We start from the raw sequence: 20,691 nt of genomic DNA, 5'->3' as shown, positions 1-20,691 counted from the left end.
ATAGGTATCTGGGAGCCGATGTTGGCGTAGTCCTTGTGCTTGGCAAGCAACAAGTCAAGCTACACAAGGCAAGGTATAGAACACGATGGGTGACCGCTCACCTCCAGTTTGATGTGTGCCTGTTTACATATAGGTATCTGGGAGCCGACGTTGGCGTAGTCCTAGTGCCTAGCGAGTAACAAGTCAAGCTACACACGGTAAGGTATAGAACATGATGGGTGACCGCTCACCTCAAGTTTGATGTGCGCCTGTTTACATATAGGTATCTGGGAGCCGACGTTGGCGTAGTCCTTGTGCTTGGCAAGCAACAAGTCAAGCTACACAAGGCAAGGTATAGAACACGATGGGTGACCGCTCACCTCCAGTTTGATGTGCGCCTGTTTACATATAGGTATCTGGGAGCCGACGTTGGCGTAATCCTAGTACCCAGCGAGTAACAAGTCAAGCTATAAAGGCAAGGTATAGAACACGATGGGTGACCGCTCACCTCCAGTTTGATGTGCGCCTGTTTACATATAGGTATCTGGGAGCCGACGTTGGCGTAGTCCTAGTACCTAGCGAGTATCAAGTCAAGCTACACAAGTTAAGGTATAGAACATGATGGGTGACCGCTCACCTCCAGTTTGATGTGCGCCTGTTTACATATAGGTATCTGGGAGCCGACGTTGGCGTAGTCCTTGTATCTAGCGAGCAACTAGTCAAGCTACACAAGGTAAGGTATAGAACATGATGGGTGACCGCTCACCTCCAGTTTGATGTGCGCCTGTTTACATATAGGTATCTGGGAGCCGACGTTGGCGCAGTCCTAGTACCTATCGAGCAACAAGTCAAGCTACACAAGGCAAGGTATAGAACACGATGGGTGACCGCTCACCTCCAGTTTGATGTGCGCCTGTTTACATATAGGTATCTGGGAGCCGACGTTGGCGTAATCCTAGTACCCAGCGAGTAACAAGTCAAGCTATAAAGGCAAGGTATAGAACACGATGGGTGACCGCTCACCTCCAGTTTGATGTGCGCCTGTTTACATATAGGTATCTGGGAGCCGACGTTGGCGTAGTCCTAGTACCTAGCGAGTATCAAGTCAAGCTACACAAGTTAAGGTATAGAACATGATGGGTGACCGCTCACCTCCAGTTTGATGTGCGCCTGTTTACATATAGGTATCTGGGAGCCGACGTTGGCGTAGTCCTTGTATCTAGCGAGCAACTAGTCAAGCTACACAAGGTAAGGTATAGAACATGATGGGTGACCGCTCACCTCCAGTTTGATGTGCGCCTGTTTACATATAGGTATCTGGGAGCCGACGTTGGCGCAGTCCTAGTACCTATCGAGCAACTAGTCAAGCTACACAAGGTAAGGTATAGAACACGATGGGTGACCGCTCACCTCCAGTTTGATGTGCGCCTGTTTACATATAGGTATCTGGGAGCCGACGTTGGCGTAGTCCTTGTATCTAGCGAGCAACAAGTCAAGCTACACAAGGTAAGGTATAGAACATGATGGGTGACCGCTCACCTCCAGTTTGATGTGCGCCTGTTTACATATAGGTATCTGGGAGCCGACGTTGGCGTAGTCTTTGTGCTTGGCGAGGAACTCGTTGCGGCAGGTCAGGATATCCCGCAGCCATCTTAGCACCTCCCGGTAGTTGCAGATCTGACGCTGGATCAGCTTCTGACTGATGTTGTAGAGGACTTGGGAACTGGGGATCAAAGGATAATTAATTAGTATTTTTTACGGTCCGTTTAAAAGATCAGGGCTTCTACTATAATTTTAAAAAACTAAACTTTGCACAAAATTTCGGTTGATTATTACCATAATTTTATTCATTTGCAAACTTTGTTTGAATAAAATTTGAGTTATCGCACATCGAAATTATAACGAAACTTCGGATAAACGAAACATAGTAGAATTCTGAACCACACATAACAACCAGTCTCAAAATGTATAGTCACAAATTATTAGATTTCAGATCAGAAATCAGATCAGTGCTCAGACTTAGGTTTTGAAAGGGTGATAAGGTGTTGTACAATTCTTCACGTACATTCGTTACTCTGTAGGAGTCATGTGTTTTATGATGTACTCTCCCAGCGTAAAAGATAAGACAGTCATTTAATAATAATAATAATAATAAATCGTTTATTGTTATATAAAAAGTACAGTTTCTTAAGGCTAGGACACAAAATGGAAAAGTTAATGTTTATTAAACAGAAGTAAGAAAAACTTAGGCTTTAACAATAAAAAAAATAAACATTCTAGAAAGATGTACATTCTATATAAAACATATTCTTAGGTCTAGTATTTACTGTTGGTTTCCTCACTAGGCGAACCTGTATCGAGGAAACCTATACAAAAAAACATCTTTAGTTTAGTTTTAAGACAAAACCTAGGCTAAGTATTCTTATATAACTTATAATCTTAGGTAACAAAGTGAATAAAATGTGTTACATAGTTAACAAACAATTTTTATTATATCTTCGGTATCGGCATAGGACAAAGTGGATAACCATTTTTCAATTATTCTTTTTGCTTCATAAATTATTTTAGTTTTTATATCACAGTGCTTAACAACCTTATTATATGTATGTATTTTAATAAAGACACCTGTGCGTTGCGCAAACTTACTATGAACAAGTGGGGGATTGAGTCTGAAGACTCTCCGGTTTATTAAGAAGTCATACTCAGGAGAAGACAATACTGACTTATGCACAGAGAGAGTTGACCTGAGTATGAAAAGTTGACGCACTGTTAAAACATTTGCCTCACTGTATAAGTTCACAGTTGGATACCTATATGGCTTTTTATGCATAACTTTTAAAATGGATCGTTGGGCTCTTTCTGCTTGAATGATGAAAGTCTTGGCAGCACTACCCCAGCATGTTATGCAGTAGACTATGAGGGACTGACAAAGAGCGTAGTATACTGTACGGAGTATGTCTCTACTTGCGACTTGCCTGAGATTACGCATGACACCAATGACTTTTCTAAGTCTCGACGAAAGCACCTCGATATGGACTCTGAAAGTGAGGTTCTCATCAATGTAGACACCAAGGTATTTGGTAACATTGGTTCGCACGATAGGCTCGCATGAACAGGTAATATAGTTGTTGCATTGTTGATTGTGAATTTTTAAAAGTATTCTAGTTTTTGGCGCTGAGGGAGTTGTCTTGTGGAAACAGATGTAGACAGTTTTGTTCGTATTCAGGGTAAGTAGATTTAGTTTTAACCAATTAGATATCTGTGCCATGCCTTGTTCAGCAATGGTACTAACTGCTTGCCACGTTGGGCCACTAAATAATATGACAGTGTCATCAGCGTAACACAGTATGTTAGAGTCATCACATTGGACCTCATGAATGTCGTTGATGTAGAGCAAGAACAGTGTTGGACCTAAAATGCTTCCCTGAGGCACACCAAAACTGATTGAACTCAGGCTGCTTGTCAACTGACCTATTTTCGTACATTGCTTCCTATCAGTGAGGTAGCTCTTGAACCAGTCGAAGGCGACTCCTCTGATACCGAAGGCCTCTATCTTTTTAAGTAGAATTGGAATTGAGACGGTATCAAAGGCCTTCGCTAGGTCCAGGAAGATACCTATGCAGCATTTTCCGTCATCCAGAAGTGATGAGACAGTATTTGTGAGATGATTGACTGCGTCTTCTGTGCTGATTCCAGAACGAAAGCCGAACTGTTTAGAAGATATCAGGTTATGAGTTTCGAGAAAGTGGACCAGGCGTTTGTGAACTAATTTTTCTAAGAGTTTTGAGAAAGTAACTAAGAGAGAAATAGGGCGAAAGTTATCAACCATATTCTTAGGACCATTTTTATGAATCGGGGTTACTGATGCCGTTTTCCAGTCATTCGGGAATGTGCCACTTGATAAGCTGAGATTAAATATGTGTGTGAGGGGAGGGATTATATAATTTGCGATGTGTTTAAGAAGGCAGTTATGGAAACCGTCAATACCTGGAGCCTTGCGTGGTTCTAAGTTTGTAAATAGAATTTTTACTTCCTCGCAGTCTGTCGGACTTAGAAACATCGAATCGGATGGTGGTTTTATTTTGACTAAATTAGCAAGATCTTGTTCACTCTTGTTCATATTTGAGAGTATTTTGTCAGCAAGTTTTTTTCCTATCGTAGAGAAATGATCGTTAACTTTATCAATGGTCTGTTTAGGGTTTAAATTGGTTTGCATAAGTAATTCAGTTGGTTCGTTTTTAGTTTTATTTAAGTGACAGATGTTTTTAATAGATTGCCATAGTTGTTTAGGGTTGTTCCTGTTAGATATAATTTCTTTCTCCTCGTGATCTGATTTGAGCTTGTGAAGAAGGTTAGTCAGAAAATTTCTGTAGCGGGTGTAGCTGATTTTAAGAATATCATTGTTAGGATCTCGTCTTAATTGCAGGTGTAAGCGATCACGGTGCCTCATACAGCGCATAAGTCCGGGGGTTATCCAGGGTTTCAAGTTATATTTGGTTCTGCTTAGTTGAATTTCATGAGAGTGTTTAGTAAGTATTTCCGATAATTTTGCGGTAAAGAGTGTGTTGGCTTCGTTGGTGTCGTTTATATTTGTGACAGTTGTCCAGTCTAATTCAGACAGTTCTTGGTTTATTGCATTCAAATCTCTTTTGATAACAAGGCGGTTTGGCCGAAAAGGTTTAGGCTTTTGCAGATTTATTCCTGCCATAACTGGGTAATGGTCAGTTATATCCATTTGGCAAATGATTCCTAGGACTGACTGAGTAATACAGCTTTTCTTTACGTAAATATGATCTAGACAAGTGAGTCCTCTTGTAGGTTTGTGTACAGCTGGAAGGAATCCGTGTTCTGCCATAAAGCACTGATACTCCAGGGTCTCCTGGGCGTTACAGTTTTCTAAAATATTAATATTTATGTCACCAGCAATTGCACAGGGTACACTATTTGTGTTGCTAAGATAAAGTTCGAGCGAATTTAGAAAATTTTCTATATTTTTGAATGAAGGTGACCGATATATTCCGACGATGTTAATGATGTTAGGAATCTGAATAGCCAAGCAGTCAGCCTCTAAAATGGGAGGCTCGGTGACTATGGCACTCCATATGCTGTTAACGTACACTACCACACCGCTGTTTTGATTTATATGCTTGGACGTGCTGTAATTGTTAAAACCTTGTATCTGAGGAACAGTTACCGAATCATTTAGCCAACATTCTGTCAAGATAATAATATCGAAGGATATGTTTAAACGATGCAGCGCTACAAGCAGAGAGTCAAAATTTTTCTGAATACTCCTGATATTTAGCGACAGAATTTTAAAGTTATGTGTAGCAAGAGCTTTTTTGCAGTTGTCAGTTTCACTTATAACTTCGCAAGTAATTGTCATGTCGTCTATTTCTGATGCTAAGAAATTCGTAAACATCATTTGAGTCGTTCATGTTTTTCCACTGGTTTTTGAACGGCTTCTAGGAGTACTTTGTGGCTCTGAGTAAACAAGCGCTTTAATAATTTCAGATATTTCGAAATCTGTGATTTAGATTTAATTTTTGTCATTAATGTTATTACTAATTTATTGAATTTAAGAACTATTAAATGCTTATTTAGAAAAGAGTATTTAAAATGTAGGTGAAGTAAGTTATTCAAGTAATAGACCAGTAATGTATATTTTGAAGTAGTACTGATCATAATAAGTGAGCGCAACGTATCCTTCGAAATTGTTCTTGTGGCCCGCCAAAAAGCGCTTTTGCTTTGGCACATTATATCTAGTTTATAGGCCGGTGGAAAAATACAGATCGGTAAAACAATATGAAGCAAAAACGTAAATATACACAATACAATTAGTTCACAGCCATAATTAAAGTATTTTTTATAGACTATTAGTATGTTCTCTAGAAAAAAATTACATAAAAACAAAATTATTCTTGTAGTAACAATATAAAAGGTATTTAGCATAAAAATCAAGCATAAAGATGCAAAATAATCCACTGGAGTACTAAGGTAGTTATTATTGTCATTATACAATAATATTTTAAAAACTAATGTTAAATGATAAGAGAGAAAATAGAGTGACGACTTACGGGACAGCCGTAGTTGTAGAAACTGGAAATAATTTGTCCAGCTCCTTATGTGAGAATATGTGGATTGCTCCTTTACCTTCGCGCTGCCTAACGTAGATGTTGCCGTTTTGTGACCAGCAAAAGGAGTAACCGTGCTGCTTAGATTTGACTCGGGCATCACGAAATAAGAGTCTGTTGGTTTTGGTCAGTCTTTCGTTGAAAAATATCCTTTGAGCAGGCCCGGAGACCTCCATATCGGCACTGGTAACGTTTTTTCGTGACTTTGCAGCTTTCAGAAATTGGTCCCGTTTGGATCTACGTAGCAGTCGAACCACCACTGGGCGCGGCATTTTCAGTCTATCTTCTGGCAAAGCTGTGGTAGCGGGTGGCCGACGTGGTCCAGCTCGAGTGATCCAGTCTATGTCTGTGTTTTCCAGGTCTACCCCTACCTTTTTCGCAGCCAGAATTACGGTGTGATGGAGATTTTCGCTAATATTTTCAGGAATGCCAACAATTTCTATTTCGTTTGCTAAATTTAATTGTGCTTGAGTGTTGAGCTCATTTTGGAGCTGCATCACGGATGCCTGTAACGTATCAATAACTTTATCCCGGTTTTCTAGATATTTTAGGCGTTCTTCGGCAGCAACTATCTTCGCTATTATGTCATTCATGCGTTCGTTGGTGAAATTTAGCGATTCAGTAAGGTCGTTTAGTTTTTGTTTAACTGAGCTGAATTCGGTGGTAAGTAAACGCAATTGCTGGGTAAGTTGGCCGATTTCCGTGCTTGATGGGTCTGTTTTTTTGCGCGTTGTGACATTTTCGCACTCGGCACGTGCTGGTGTCACACTACTATCAGTGCCCCTTTTGTGTACTGCGCTTTTCATCTCGGGTCCAGAAAACGGATATTTATTGTATAAATGTATTTTTCTATGTATGCCAAAAAAAAATTTTTTTTTTTTTTTTTTTTTTTTATATATATTTTTATATCAATGGATTTCCTCACTGAGGCAAGGCAAGTTAGGCACAAAACAATTCTATCTGTTATTTTATACTCTTTTAAGTATTATCAAATTTATGAGTTGTCCGCCCGGTGCACGCGATATTCACGGTTATTGCATTGACTTAACCGTGAGAATGCCGTGCGCAGGAGCGTCGACTGGTAGCCCCCTAGCGGTCAAAATAAAATTTTCACTGTTTTGTCTTTAGAGTTATTGATGAATTATTCTCAAAAATGGTTATATTTTAGTCTGCACTTTCACACACTTATGATTTTAATGATTGTTAATGACACTGTTAAGTTTCATAAGCAACTAAACACTTTTAGATAGATTCTTGCAAAATAAAGCCGAGAGCGAATCACAACACACTTTACTGTTTAGCCGAGGCGTCAAAGATGATTTGGTGTAAGAGAGGGGCGGAGGGGTAAGATTTCAATTGTAACTTTCCATGCTTGTAATGATCAGGGAAGGGGGGGTAATACATGATTGCTCATGAACACTATTATATGTAAGAACCTTCTTCATGATGTATAGGGGCGAAAGATGACAGTTCAGGTATAAGTAGGTATCACAGGTGCCGTGTTTAAATAATGCGGTTTTTAGAGTTTCATATGATCCCATAACGCCAATATAATAGAGCCCAGGGTTAGAAGCTAAGCTACCCATATATCCCAGAAAGTGTTGAGTGGGCGAAGGGGGGGAACAGAACGATACCATATTAAATCTCCTTGCTTGGAGTAACCAAGGAGTCTCCATGATGTACAGTTCCCCAGGGTTAGAAGCCAAGTTACCTGATATCCCAGAAAGTGTTGAGCGGCGCCTCAGGGTTCCACATGTGGACTCTGTCAGGTCGGTGCAAGGCCAGCAGCGCGTCCATGGCCCCCTGAGATATCTCGCCCATGCCGGTCTGGTGGACTAGGGACACTAGACCGTTCATCAGCTCTGTCGTGGAAGACTGGATCTCTGTACTTGATCGACCTGGGTTCTGCAATAAAAAGTGGAGTTTAAATAGGAGTTTTCTATGATATCTCAATTAAAATGAATGGTTTGATATAATCGAGGCAAATTTAAAAGCCGTTAATGTAGCTTAAAAATCTTAATTCTTCATATAATAAAATTTAAAAAAAGATTCAAAGAGAAGACGATTGACAAGCTCCTACTTTTTTGAAGTCGGTGAAAAATGCCAAAGTAATAACTAGAAAATCGACAATTTATAGTCGTAAAATATATAGATAATACGTCTGTATGATCGAAGTTATTACATTTTTTTTTTAGTTCTATGTTTTAATAATACTTTTTTCAATTACTTGTTTACGTTATAAATAACCATACTAATGTTATAAATACGATGATATGTCAGTCGAAGCTACATATACAGGCTGGTAAAAAACAATGGGTCATGATTTCATAAAGAGCAACTACTTTATATACTGTTAATTTAATTCACTGAAAGGACTCACTTTCATTTCTAAAACTAAACCCAACTGCATTATCAAATGTTCATGTTTTTGATAAATATCTACTCAATCAGGAATCGAACTTTATATACTTACACTCAACATCAACATAGGATCAGCATGTATTAACTTCACGAGAGAATGTAAAAGACTTCTATAAGCGGGCATCTCCTCACTCTTGTTGAATTTAGACTGGACCTCCTTGGATTTCAGGCTGAGGGAGATCATTCGGAGCGGGGTGTGGACCACGTAGCCCTGGGAACAAAGGAATATAAGTAAGAAATAGGTTTTAGAACATTATAGATGGTTAAAATAGTACTAAAAACACTAATAGTAGTGATAGCCGAGTGTAAATTGACACCTCTCACGCAAGTGGTTGCAGGTTCGAATCTGAGGCACACACCAATGACTTTTCAAAGTTATGTGTGTATTAGAAATAATTATCACTTGTTCCAACGGTGAAGGAATACATGGTAATGCAACTTTGCATGCCTAAGAGTTCTTTAGAACAGTTCTTGAACGCATGCAAAGTCCCCAACCCGCACTTGGCCAGCGTGGTGGACTCAAGTCCTAACCCCTCCCTCATTACGGGAGGAGACCCTCGCCCAGCAGTGGGACAGTAATGGGTTAAATTTATAATATCAAAAATGCGGAAGTTTGTGAGGATGAATGTTTGTTAACTATCGCGCAAAAACAACTGGATTATGATGATCAGCATAGAAGTAATTTAAAACTTTATTTGACTCATAGAATACATTTTAACCCAAGGACTTTTGTATAAAATCTTAAAGAATTATACATCTTTATGACTATTATTTGGGTTTAACAACTGAAAACAAAAACTTTAGAATTTATTCTTTTTTATGCTGATGATTGTCTCTGTGGCATCTTTTAATCATAAAATAATACTAATATATCATACCTGTGTAGTTTTATTGACAGTGTCAGTAAACATAGCCCTCAGTTCGGCTGCTCTTGGGTATAACAGCTCGATTTGAGGCCACCACGGTAGGCGGGGCTGTTTGATTATCCTGAAATAATAATATGAGTTAAGTCGTTTATGGGAAAAAATAGTTAAAATATTTAGTTAAAATACTAAGTCATCAATGCGATTTTTCTTCAAGTATTACACTTCAACTAACTCAGACCAAAGTAACTCACGTCAAATCAAACACTTTCAATTTATTTAACGTTCAGCCCCTTAAGCCATTTACCTCAACCAGCCTCAAATTTTAATCACTTCGATATTTTTAAATTACTCATGTCATATTTAACTTCTGCTCAATCTTCTTGAAATCTAATAACCCCACACTGCCTCGTCTACAATTTGCCTCAAACTGATTCACCTTAAATCTGCCTCAAACAGCCTCACCTCAAACCTGCCTCAAATTGCCTCACCCCAAACCCTCCTCTAACTATCTCACGTCAAATCCACCTCAAATTGCTTCAAACTCAACTCACCTCAACAAAGAGTTAGTCATGACGCAATGATACATAATATTAGTGTTCAGATTGAGGCACACTTTGAGCGCGTCGTTGTTGTGAGGCATTATTCTGAACAGAGACACGAAGCAGTCAGTCATTAGGTCCATCTCGTTGTAGCCGGAGATAAGGTTGCTTATGTTTCTGACGTAGGACTTTGATGGATTGAATAGAAGTGACTGTGGAAGAAAATAAATATATTATATCTATCGATTCATATGAAAATCATCAAAATCGTTACAAACATTTTGTCTTTAGAAAGTGTTTAGCACCAGAAATAAACACCACAGAATTAATAAGATTTATAATTAATTACGGTAAAACTAAATGTGGAAACTTTTTTGTCTGTCACGCTTTCGGGACTGAAAGGATTATAATGAATTACACATGGACGTAGTTCAAGGTTAGGGGAAAAAAATATTTTTTTTATATTAAATATAATATATTGAAGATTAATTATTGATGAAAAAGCTGAATTTCCTTTATAGAGCGCCATATAAAAGATACCTAGCTAATCACAGCTTAAAAGCTAAAGCAATTTCGATAGAAATCAGGTTTTTTTTTTCAAATTTATTTGAGATTAGTCCCTTTTTTGACAAATAAATGAATACAGCGCAGAAACTATAGTTTAAAACTGGTGTAGCGGCTCGCTACATACAGCGACATCTACTGGGACCAGCGCGCAACCATGCGCAGTGTGACTGACGTCACAAGTTCTGAATCGCGCTATCGAAGTTTGCACGGCAACTGACTATACATACAAGTTCCCGACTACAACAGTCGGGCAGCCTAGGCCCACCAGGCATGATCACCTCGCCTGGTTGGAGGATCCTCCCTTTGTGATGGAGGAACACGATCAACTCGTTCCTCCACAACTGGCATCTCGATAATTTAACGTTAAAAAAAGCTTTTCACTTTCCCATATGGTAAAAGTCCTAATACTGTGTATATAAGAAGTAAATGTATCACATACCTTAAGATCATTAATAACAGATTTGACAAGTATAAACGTGACATTGCCCGAGTCTGCAATGTTGAGATACGTGGACGCCTTGCATAGTTTCACACACGTAACTACCGCAGCTTCTGTCATCTGCTTCGAATTGTTCTGAGGACCTGGAAGAGAAGGTGGAGTTATGTCCGGTTTCCGAGGCACATTTAGCGATAGTTTATCTATTCAAACTGTCATATTTATATAAGCTTACATGCTATTGAATAGATAAACTACTGCTAAATGTACCTCAGAAATTGGGAGTACAAAATAGCACCATTTATTTCATCCATAACGTTGATGCTTACAATAAACGATTAAAAATGATAATTTATTGAAGATTGTCAATATAAATAATCATAATAACAAGATACGTGGTCGAAATAAGACTACTGGACCGTATTACACAACGACCATTAACTTGAGCGTATGCGAATTGGCACGTAATAACGCCAAATTATTGTTATCAGTTATAACTCAGTCTCTTAATTAATTTGATATTAGTTAAACCAAAACTTTTTTAAAATGAATTATAATTATTTTAATATAATGTATAATAGAATACGGGAATTAACGGGAATAACGCGAACACGCATTTTACCTGCGCCGAAACGTTAGGCATTATAAGGTGAAATGCGTGTTCGCTTTAATTCCCGTATTCTATTATACATTAAACATGCAACGCGAGAGTTTAAAAGTTAATATTTTAATATATTAAATGTGTAAACTTACTAAGTCCTCTCTTGACTGAGTCAATGAAGTGTTTCTTCTTAGAATGTCGCGGACTACACGGCGCACCGCTGTCTGCATTCACTATCTCTTCTAGAACTTTCTGTTAGACAAAAATATATGACATTATTATCTTATGGTTAAACTTTACTATAAAAAATGGCGTTTGTGGATTCCTGTTAACCCATCTCGCTCACATTTACTATAAAATATTATAAGAATAAACATCATAATTTTAAAAATCTAAATAAAAAAAAGATTACGTTGGATAAGTTTTTAAATAAATACACTAACAAATTTACCTTTATACTTACTAAAAGTGAAATAAAATTCTACACCATGACTAAACTAGAGACAAAGATTACAAAACGAATCCCTTTCTATTTCTATAAATACCAATTTCTACAAAAAAAAATTGAGATTCGTAACCCGTATCAATTTGGCGGCTTGAACAACTTTAACACTAGGTTGACCACTAACCATACGATAGATAGAAGGACCCATATCAATGAAAATTAAAACTTATATGTATACTCACAGGGTTCAAAAGCAACAACATGATCTGCAGCGGCCACATGGCCACGCGGGACTTCTTGTTATCAGAGAAACTGTCCTGCAACATGTCGAACAACGTGTCGCAACACTTGCTCAACTCGTCGTTAGGCCGACAGTGGACTTCCGCGAATTCCTGGCGAACAAAAAAAATATTAAATGAAAGGAGGACCGGCAAAAATGTATGGTAGCTGCCTAGCTGGTCCAAGAACCAAAAACGACGTGACATATTATGTCATAAGAAAGGTCTTATAATATACTATAATAGTTACTATTGGAGCTCATTTCAAATCACTGTGTGGAAAAATGTATCAAGGACCGTTTTGTTAAATAAAATGCGTGTTCGCGTTAATTCCCGTATTCTATTATTCAATTTACTTTTTAGTTATGAGAGTATAACTCAACCTAATAAACCGTCCGATTTTTCTGACCAAACTTTTGGCCAAAAAACATCTGCCCGAACAATTTTCCTCGCAACTGAGCTAAAATAAGAGCACAATTCAACGTGACTAGTGGGATAGACCCAAAAACCATGACCCGGGAATTAAACCTGCGACTTCGTAATCGGCAGTCTTCACCGTAGCACAGTAGTATTAAAACCTGAGACTTCGCGGAGAATAGTCTCAAACTCTACGAGACTATAGAGACAATGTCAAAAGTTTGCATACACACCTGTGGATACGTGTCCATCCAGTTCCATATAGCTTTCTCTAAAGACGACACTAAAACTAAATGCGCTGATTTTCTTAACAACTTAAACTTTTGTATTGATTCTGTAACAAAACAAAGGATCGTTAAAATAACCAAATAACTCGATAAACAAATAAAATTTGTTATAGGACATCACTAGATAGTAGGGCGAGGCGCTCATAGCCAGTTGCGCTCACCGGTCGGTAAACGATCTGTGGGTAAAGCCAATCTTGGCACGGTCATTCCATAGATGGGTGACCGTATAGTGGTATTTGAACTGGGCGTCTCTGTGCTTCGGAGGGCACGTAGAAAGGGTAATATTCCCGGTGTCCACCCCCTGCTTGTCCACCCCGGGTGGACAGAGACACAAATCTTTTAAAAAATTCTCGATGTCCACCCCTGGGGGACAGTGAGAATTAATTTTAAATTATTCCCGCTGGCCACCCCGGGTGGACTAAGACACGAGTTTCATATTACTACTCTCGATGTTCACCGCCGGTGGACAAAGCCACTGCTTAAATAAACATTCTCAATGTCCACGCTTGCTGGAATTGGGTGTAAATAATTTTAACAAAATTAATTAAGTAGGTAGGTACATAGTTTAATCATATTATCAACATCTTTTACTTTTGCAATCGACACAAATAATTATCACAGTAGGTATTAATCATAGTAACAGAAAATATCTTTATATCCTCATCCTTTCTAGAAATAAATCACTATTAAAGTCCCATTGACGCATGTCGTGAATAAAATGATCACTTAAAATATATTTTTTTACGTTTATTGTTATAACTTATACCTTGGTTTAATAAGTAAAGCAACTTAGGGTCAATCAACATTATATGGGAAAACACACAACATATGGTGTACCTACTTCTATTTACCCTAAAGATGTTGATAATATGATTAAACTATATACCTACTTAATTAATTTTGTTTAAAAATATTTACACCCAATTCCAGCAAGCGTGGACATTGAGAATGTTTATTTAAGCAGTGGCTTTGTCCACCGGCGGTGAACATCGAGAGTAGTAATATGAAACTCGTGTCTTAGTCCACCCGGGGTGGCCAGCGGGAATAATTTAAAATTAATTCTCACTGTCCCCCAGGGGTGGACATCGAGAATTTTTTAAAAGATTTGTGTCTCTGTCCACCCGGGGTGGACAAGCAGGGGGTGGACAACGGGAATATACCCGTAGAAAGTCGGTCCCGGTTGTTGTCTATTAAGATAACAGTGGTTAAGCCACGTCAAAGACCTTCAGGCGGCTTTAACAACTTTGACACTAGGTTTACCACTAACCATTCGGTAAGAAGATTACATAGTATATAGCAAAATTGCTTCCCCCGTCTGTCTATGTCTGTATGTATGTATGCTTAGATCTTTAAAACTACGCTACGGATTTTTAAGCGGTTTTCTTTAATATTTTCAATACATAAAAAAAATTAAAATGTCGTCATCCTTATTCGATTTTATCGCCTGGCAACTCGCTACCGGTACGCCCCTCCCCCTTCCACTGGCACCTTTCACTTATAACGAATGCATAAAAGGGGGTGCGCGGCGGGGAAACGGGCATTTGATTGTCAGAGCTGGAGCTGAACAGAGCTCCTTAAAGTGTCAAAGTGCTATAAAGTGTTAATTGTGTTAAGGCACTTCTAAACGGGCCATATTTTCCTGCAATATGTGGCTGCAACATAGTGGCCGGACATATTGCGAGCAACTCCAGCCATACTACGCAATATTGCAGCAATGTCTCAGACATACAGCCACACGTTTTTGATATTGCAGCGAATGGCCGATATTGTTTTGATAGGTTGCCGGACGATCGCTGAGCTACCGATTTTACTGCAATGTTGCCCGGCCAGTTTTATTGTTGTTTCAGTCGCTCACTCTTGTTATGATATAGTGCATCCTTTTCTACGCGATTTATATTTATTTTATCATTTATTATTCAATTTTTTATAAAGCATTAATTCTTGACATAAATAGTCTAATGTTTTACGCCTATTGGCGTAAGGTCGAATACACTGTCTCTGCTTTTTCCTTTTTGATTTTTCTCGTAAAACAACCTCGTAAAGCGATATATATATGATATTATATATTATGATATGGGCTGCTGCGACACTCGTCGCAGCAGCCTATATACCTACATGGAAGATTTCGTCAGCCATTGTTGCCGGTTTGTGTGGCCCGTTTAGGAGTCTGCATCATGCTCCATACTATTTGCAGACATATTGCAACACATTGCTCGGCCATAGATAGATTGTTCGGCCATCGTAGCAATAAAATATTTTTGTGATGGCCGAGCAATAAGTTGCCAATAGTGCAGCCACTAATTAATAATAATTATTTAATCGTGACGTAACGTGTCGTATCTATCATATCCTTTCTTTCAGCTATATTGGAGTCGACTTCCAGTCTCGCCGGATACAGCTGAATACCAGTGTTTTACATGGAGCGACTGACTATCTGTCTTCCACAACCCAGTTACCTGGCTTACAACACGCTGCCCAGGTAAGACTGGTTATCACATTTTAAAGCTGATACTGACTACTGTTAGCCCACAATTTAACATGCCTTCCGAAACACGGAGGAACTCGATATGTATAAGATGATCACCCATACACAGAACAACCTCAGCAAGCGTAGCTTAACCTCAGAGATCGATCTGCGCGGCTGTTGTTAAATAAACCACGACTGTGTATATAGTGTTATATTAGGTCGGGGAAAAAGTCTTTTCGCATTACAGTATGTATGAACTTGTAATAAAATCTCTTCGGCTTCAAGAATCACAAATGAGTACACGGTTCATTAGGTTTCTTTCAATGAGCTCGTGAGGTACCCAAATGTCGAGTGTTTTTGTGTAGAGAAAAGATTTTATTACCAGTTCATACATACTATAATGCGAAAAGACTTTTTCCCCGACCTAATATATAAGTACAAACCTGTTAATAGCCGTATAAGCCTCAAAATATCGACATTAATATGTTGTATCAACTCTATATCTGTATAGTCGGGGTTTTCTTCTGAGCTAGATGATAGTTCCTGAAACAACTGAAATTAAACGCATTGTTAATATTTATTACCGTGTTTTTAAAAGTAAAAATATATTAAAGGCAATATTTATGTAAAATAAAGAAGTAACTTCTTGCCTTTTGTGTTGTTCTTTTTACTAGTTATTCAATAAGATATCTTTATAACAGTTTTGGATTACGAGTTATTTTAACATACAAGCAACATACACTACGTAAACTCAGTCCCGACAATTTGAACCGAAGTATGTAGATGGCACAAACATTCGTTCCAAATCATAATTCATAATTTTATTATTAACTTTACAATTAATTATGTTCTGGCTGAACAATTATAAAGTTTTCTTAATTTAATTGTACGCAGGTAAGAGTCGTATCCGGAACCACTTTGTGAGATGAATAGAAGCAAACAGTCTTATCCATCTAGTTCCGAAAAATATCGATAGATGGCGCTGTATTTTTATAAATTAAAATAAATTTAACCCATTACTGTCCCACTGCTGGGCAAGGGTCTCCTCCCGTAATGAGGGAGGGGTTAGGCCTTGAGTCCACCACGCTGGCCAAGTGCGGGTTGGGGACTTTGCACGCCCTCAATAAATGTTTTAAACAATTTTTTAGGCATGCAAGGTTTCCTCACGATGTTTTCCTTCACCGTTGGAGCATGTGATAATTATTTCTAATACACACATAACTTCGAAAAGTCATTGGTGTGTTGCCTCCGGTTCGAACCTACGACCACTTGCGTGGGAGGTGTCAACTTATACCACTCGGCTATCACTGCTGTATTTTTAATAAAAATAATTATAATATTACCTGTAGCCTGGCGCTGATTCTATTAAACACAGCATTGAAGAAGTTGAGACTGAGCGCGAACAACACCTTGCTGGCTAACTGCTTGAGGAGTATGTTGTTCACCGTGTTCTCATTGCGCGTGTCTGTGTACAAACATACAAACATACATGACGTCATACATACATACATGACGTCATACAAACATACGTGACGTCATACTCATACGTAGCTTGTAAAAGGACATTTGAAATTACGTACGAGACTTAAGATAATCGAAAATTAAATATGTAATTTTCCAGGACAGTAGATCGTTAAAGACGCGAGGAAGACCAAAGTTAAATAACACTACACTTTGTTTAACAAGCGGTAATCGCTGTATATGTATTGTTTGTTATTCCTAAAAAAACACATTGAAGTTTTTTCTGCCGGCGTAAAGTCTACCCTAAGATTGGAACTGGAAAATATAAATTAACTTTTACCCACCACGTCAATGCAAGTCCCACTGAAGGGTACATGTCGACTCTAGAATGAGAGGCACTAATTAAGTAAAAAGATTCTGGATTTTAAATTTGGTAAAAAAATATAATACATGACTATTTCAAATACGAAGTTAACGAAATCTTTATCTATATATATAAAAATGAAACCCGTTTTCCTTGGTCACGGCATCACGCGTGAATGGCTGGACCGATTTTACTATTTTTTTGTGTTGTATTTGTTATTATTAGGAGAAAGTTCTTATGGAATAAAATATTAAGGAAATCTCTCAGAAATATTGAAAAATAGACATTTAATTTTGCATATTTTAGGCGGTACGAAGTTCGCTGGGTCCGCTAGTAAACAATATTTTCAACTAGCTGACCCGCGCAACTTCGCTTGCGTCACATAAGAGAGAATGGATCCCAATTTTTCCCGTTTTTGTAACACTTTTTACTCATACTCTGCTCCTATTGGTCTTAGCGTGATGATATATAGCCTATAGCCTTCCTCGATAAATGGGCTATCTAACAGTGACATTTTTTTTCAAATCGGACCAGTAGTTTCTGAGATTAGCGCGTTCAAACAAACAAACAAACAAACAAACTCTTCAGCTTTATAATATTAGTATAGATTAGAATAATATGACGTTGTTTAATACTTACCAATAAACTGACAAACTTCTCTCAACAGTATCTTCACATTCATAGCCTCTTCGTACTTGGCCGTGTCTTTGGGCTGCGAGCTGAGGCATATTTCTAACGTGTCCAGAACGATGACCAGACTGTCGTGGTAGCCCTTCTCCAGCTCGGTCTGTGGACGGTTCAGCCCCACCGATACTGTTGGCTGGTACTGCAACCAAAGAAACTATGGAGATGAAAGGACGTAAGTCGAAGGTACGTGATGTACACTAATGACTTTCTTAATCTAAAGTGGTTTGAACAAGTGAGTGGATTTTCAATTGTTTATATATGGAAAAAGGGCTTAAGTTGAGAGTAAGTGAAGTGGATTTATGACATTTTTGAACTGAGGGCAGTTATTAAGAAGCCATTAAGTTAGAAGTTTTGAACTTCTGAAAAGGACAACAATAGTAGAGGAAAGTTATATGGGTATGTACTAAAGTTTAGTACAAGAACATAAACAAGTAACGCCATCTATCGCCGTAAAACTCAACATTCTGGTAGGAAGCAAAATTTTTGGTAGGACCAGGTTATATGTGCCGCCGCTAGGTGGCGTTTTGATTAACATTTTCATCAATTCAATAATATTATTTGATTTCATTTGGTACGAAACTATAGAGGCAAATAATTATAATATTTTTTATTGAAGTTAAATTAATTAAGTGACGTAAAATGTATAACAAGTCCTGTAGAACCATTCTACATCCAGTTTATTGTATAATAATATAAAGTAATTAGTAATTATCATCAACTTTTATTTACTTACCAGTTCGTTGACCCTCTGAAGTATCTTGGTAAGGCCAGCGATAACGAGGGAGAACCGGTGCCTGCTGATCTGGACCAGGCATGCCTTGCATTGTTCCTCGTTGATGCGCGAGTGGAGGTTCTGGGCACCAGTCTTGTATGGCAACTGTGAAGAGATAGAAAAAATTATTTAAACCGGTAGGGAGATAGAATAAATTTATTTAGCCCAGTAGGAAGATATACAAATTGATTTAGACCAGTAGAAAGACAGAACAATTTATCTTAGTAGTTACTAGTCACAGGTATCTCTGCTAAGTGAAGAGTAAAGATCTACTTGAATTAACCACACGGTTGGTGCAGTGGTTTACATGGTCACCTCGCAATAAATATAGTGTTGAGTGTGTTGTGTTCAAATCCCATCCGGTATCAATATTTGTGTGTTAAGTATGAGTATCTGTTCTGAGCCTGTTAAATTCTGTTTAATTTGTGAATATAAGTATTTATTTTATTACTGTCTGGTTACAGAATCTAACAGAGTGTAAATAGTCCGATGATTATAATTTATTTATTATAGATATTTATTTCATCAATAAAACTGTGTACAATGTTATATGTGGTGGTTACATATTATAATAGACCCACCAGTTACCCATTTAAGATTGATGGTAATTTTCAGGTCTGAATACTTTCTAAATATTCATCAGGGCATTAAGTAATTGTCTGTTAATAATTACTTTTAAATGATTCATATCACTTGTCTTAGTAACTGTGTTAAAGTACCATATGTAGCAGAGAAAGGTCAACTTGAACAGTAATGAGTATCCACCCACCTATAAAATGACACTGACCATTTATTAATTAGTTGACCAGAGAATATTTTTTTTGCTTCCAATTCTCAAAAAAGTAGTAATTTCACATTATAATATTATACACTGTAATGATTACTAATTATTAATTATTAAAGGTACCTACTTAATTTTTATAAATATGTTTACATGGGCGGAGCCACCGCATAAGTTAAATTTTAATTTATTTGTTACATTAATTGGCTTTGACAAGTCTATATAGCTTGTAATTTATTTTAAAAGGCTATAGTGTATATGGGCAAAGAGAAATCACAATAATTAATATACTTAACTAATTTAAAAAATATTATGTTTATAAAAACTCGAGTACTTTATTCTCCTGCTCATATTTATTTGTCTATTTTGCTCCTTAATTTTTAATCATAGAATTATTATCTATGTTTCTTCATTTAACTCTATTTCCCAATCAAACAAAGGAAAACATTAAAAATAATTATTAACAAAAAGCAGGATAAATTGTTCATTATTTTTATTTTATGAACTAAATACTCATTGTTTTGTAAAACTGTTCATTTATATTAGAATTTCATGTATCCGTTTATCCCTGTTGAGTACGGGAGCAGCCATATAACGCCGGTCGGATCAATAACTTGGGTATAGCTACCTAGACAAATTATGTTCCTCTCGCCCGCCCACGCAATGCGGAGATCCAAATTATATTTCAAAAAATTACCAATATATAATACGTCCATCTCCGACCGTTCAGCACGTAAGAAATAGTAATAAAATTATCAAAAAATATTTTTGTTTACATTACCCCGAAAAACTCCATATATGGGTGGGTCTTAGAAATTAATTTAAATATATTTTTTGACACTCACCTGCTCCTCAAAACGGGCAATTAGCGAGTTGGCCCACTCGCCAGGCTTCTGCGTCCCCATTTTATATAAAAATAATGTATTGTTTGTGTAAATAAATTAAAAACAACGAATTCTTTTTTGAGACACCATTTCCGATCTTCGTCTACTACAAACTACTAAAGTGAGACAAGACTAAAACATTAAATCCTACAATTATGATCTAAACTTTCTGCAGAATACCTTAGTAAAATAAAGTTTGACTCAAATTTGGTAATGAATTTAACTAAGTTGATTGATAAATAATATTTTATGTGTATATTTTGTTCAAAAGCAAGGTAATGTGTAATTTTATATAAATAAATTCT

At 37.5% G+C, this 20,691-nt stretch overlaps 1 protein-coding gene and 1 long non-coding RNA gene across 16 annotated transcripts in view; one reads left to right on the top strand and one right to left on the bottom strand.

Annotated features, from left to right (window-relative positions):
* Nf1 (neurofibromin 1) overlaps positions 1 to 20,488 on the bottom strand; it is an 82,769-nt gene extending 62,281 nt beyond the window's left edge. For 11 of the 15 annotated variants that reach the window (XM_076132522.1, XM_076132533.1, XM_076132530.1 and 8 more), the window contains exons 1-14: positions 20,348 to 20,488; positions 18,683 to 18,826; positions 17,902 to 18,103; positions 16,781 to 16,902; positions 15,881 to 15,989; positions 12,917 to 13,017; positions 12,231 to 12,380; positions 11,696 to 11,795; positions 10,946 to 11,088; positions 9,952 to 10,151; positions 9,413 to 9,521; positions 8,587 to 8,745; positions 7,825 to 8,018; positions 1,519 to 1,702 (exon numbers count right to left, since the gene is read on the bottom strand). In XM_076132522.1, coding sequence (XP_075988637.1) covers positions 1,519 to 1,702; positions 7,825 to 8,018; positions 8,587 to 8,745; positions 9,413 to 9,521; positions 9,952 to 10,151; positions 10,946 to 11,088; positions 11,696 to 11,795; positions 12,231 to 12,380; positions 12,917 to 13,017; positions 15,881 to 15,989; positions 16,781 to 16,902; positions 17,902 to 18,103; positions 18,683 to 18,826; positions 20,348 to 20,407 — 1,977 coding nt within the window. In that variant the 5' untranslated portion in view covers positions 20,408 to 20,488. The remainder of the gene's footprint in view (positions 1 to 1,518; positions 1,703 to 7,824; positions 8,019 to 8,586; positions 8,746 to 9,412; positions 9,522 to 9,951; positions 10,152 to 10,945; positions 11,089 to 11,695; positions 11,796 to 12,230; positions 12,381 to 12,916; positions 13,018 to 15,880; positions 15,990 to 16,780; positions 16,903 to 17,901; positions 18,104 to 18,682; positions 18,827 to 20,347) is intronic. The other 4 variants (XM_076132525.1, XM_076132536.1, XM_076132534.1 and 1 more) reach the window with 1 other exon arrangement.
* Positions 14,532 to 20,244, top strand: LOC142984758 (uncharacterized). Its single transcript, XR_012960166.1, has 3 exons — positions 14,532 to 15,449; positions 17,947 to 18,132; positions 18,686 to 20,244. It is a non-coding gene; the product is annotated as an uncharacterized LOC142984758 (long non-coding RNA).
* Positions 20,489 to 20,691: the final 203 nt, after the last annotated feature.

This window comes from Anticarsia gemmatalis, chromosome 28 (genome assembly GCF_050436995.1).
Source record: "Anticarsia gemmatalis isolate Benzon Research Colony breed Stoneville strain chromosome 28, ilAntGemm2 primary, whole genome shotgun sequence".
NCBI classification, from domain to species: Eukaryota; Metazoa; Arthropoda; class Insecta; order Lepidoptera; family Erebidae; genus Anticarsia; species Anticarsia gemmatalis.
Note: the sequence above shows the minus strand (reverse complement) of the source record. Positions and strands in the feature narration are given on the sequence as shown.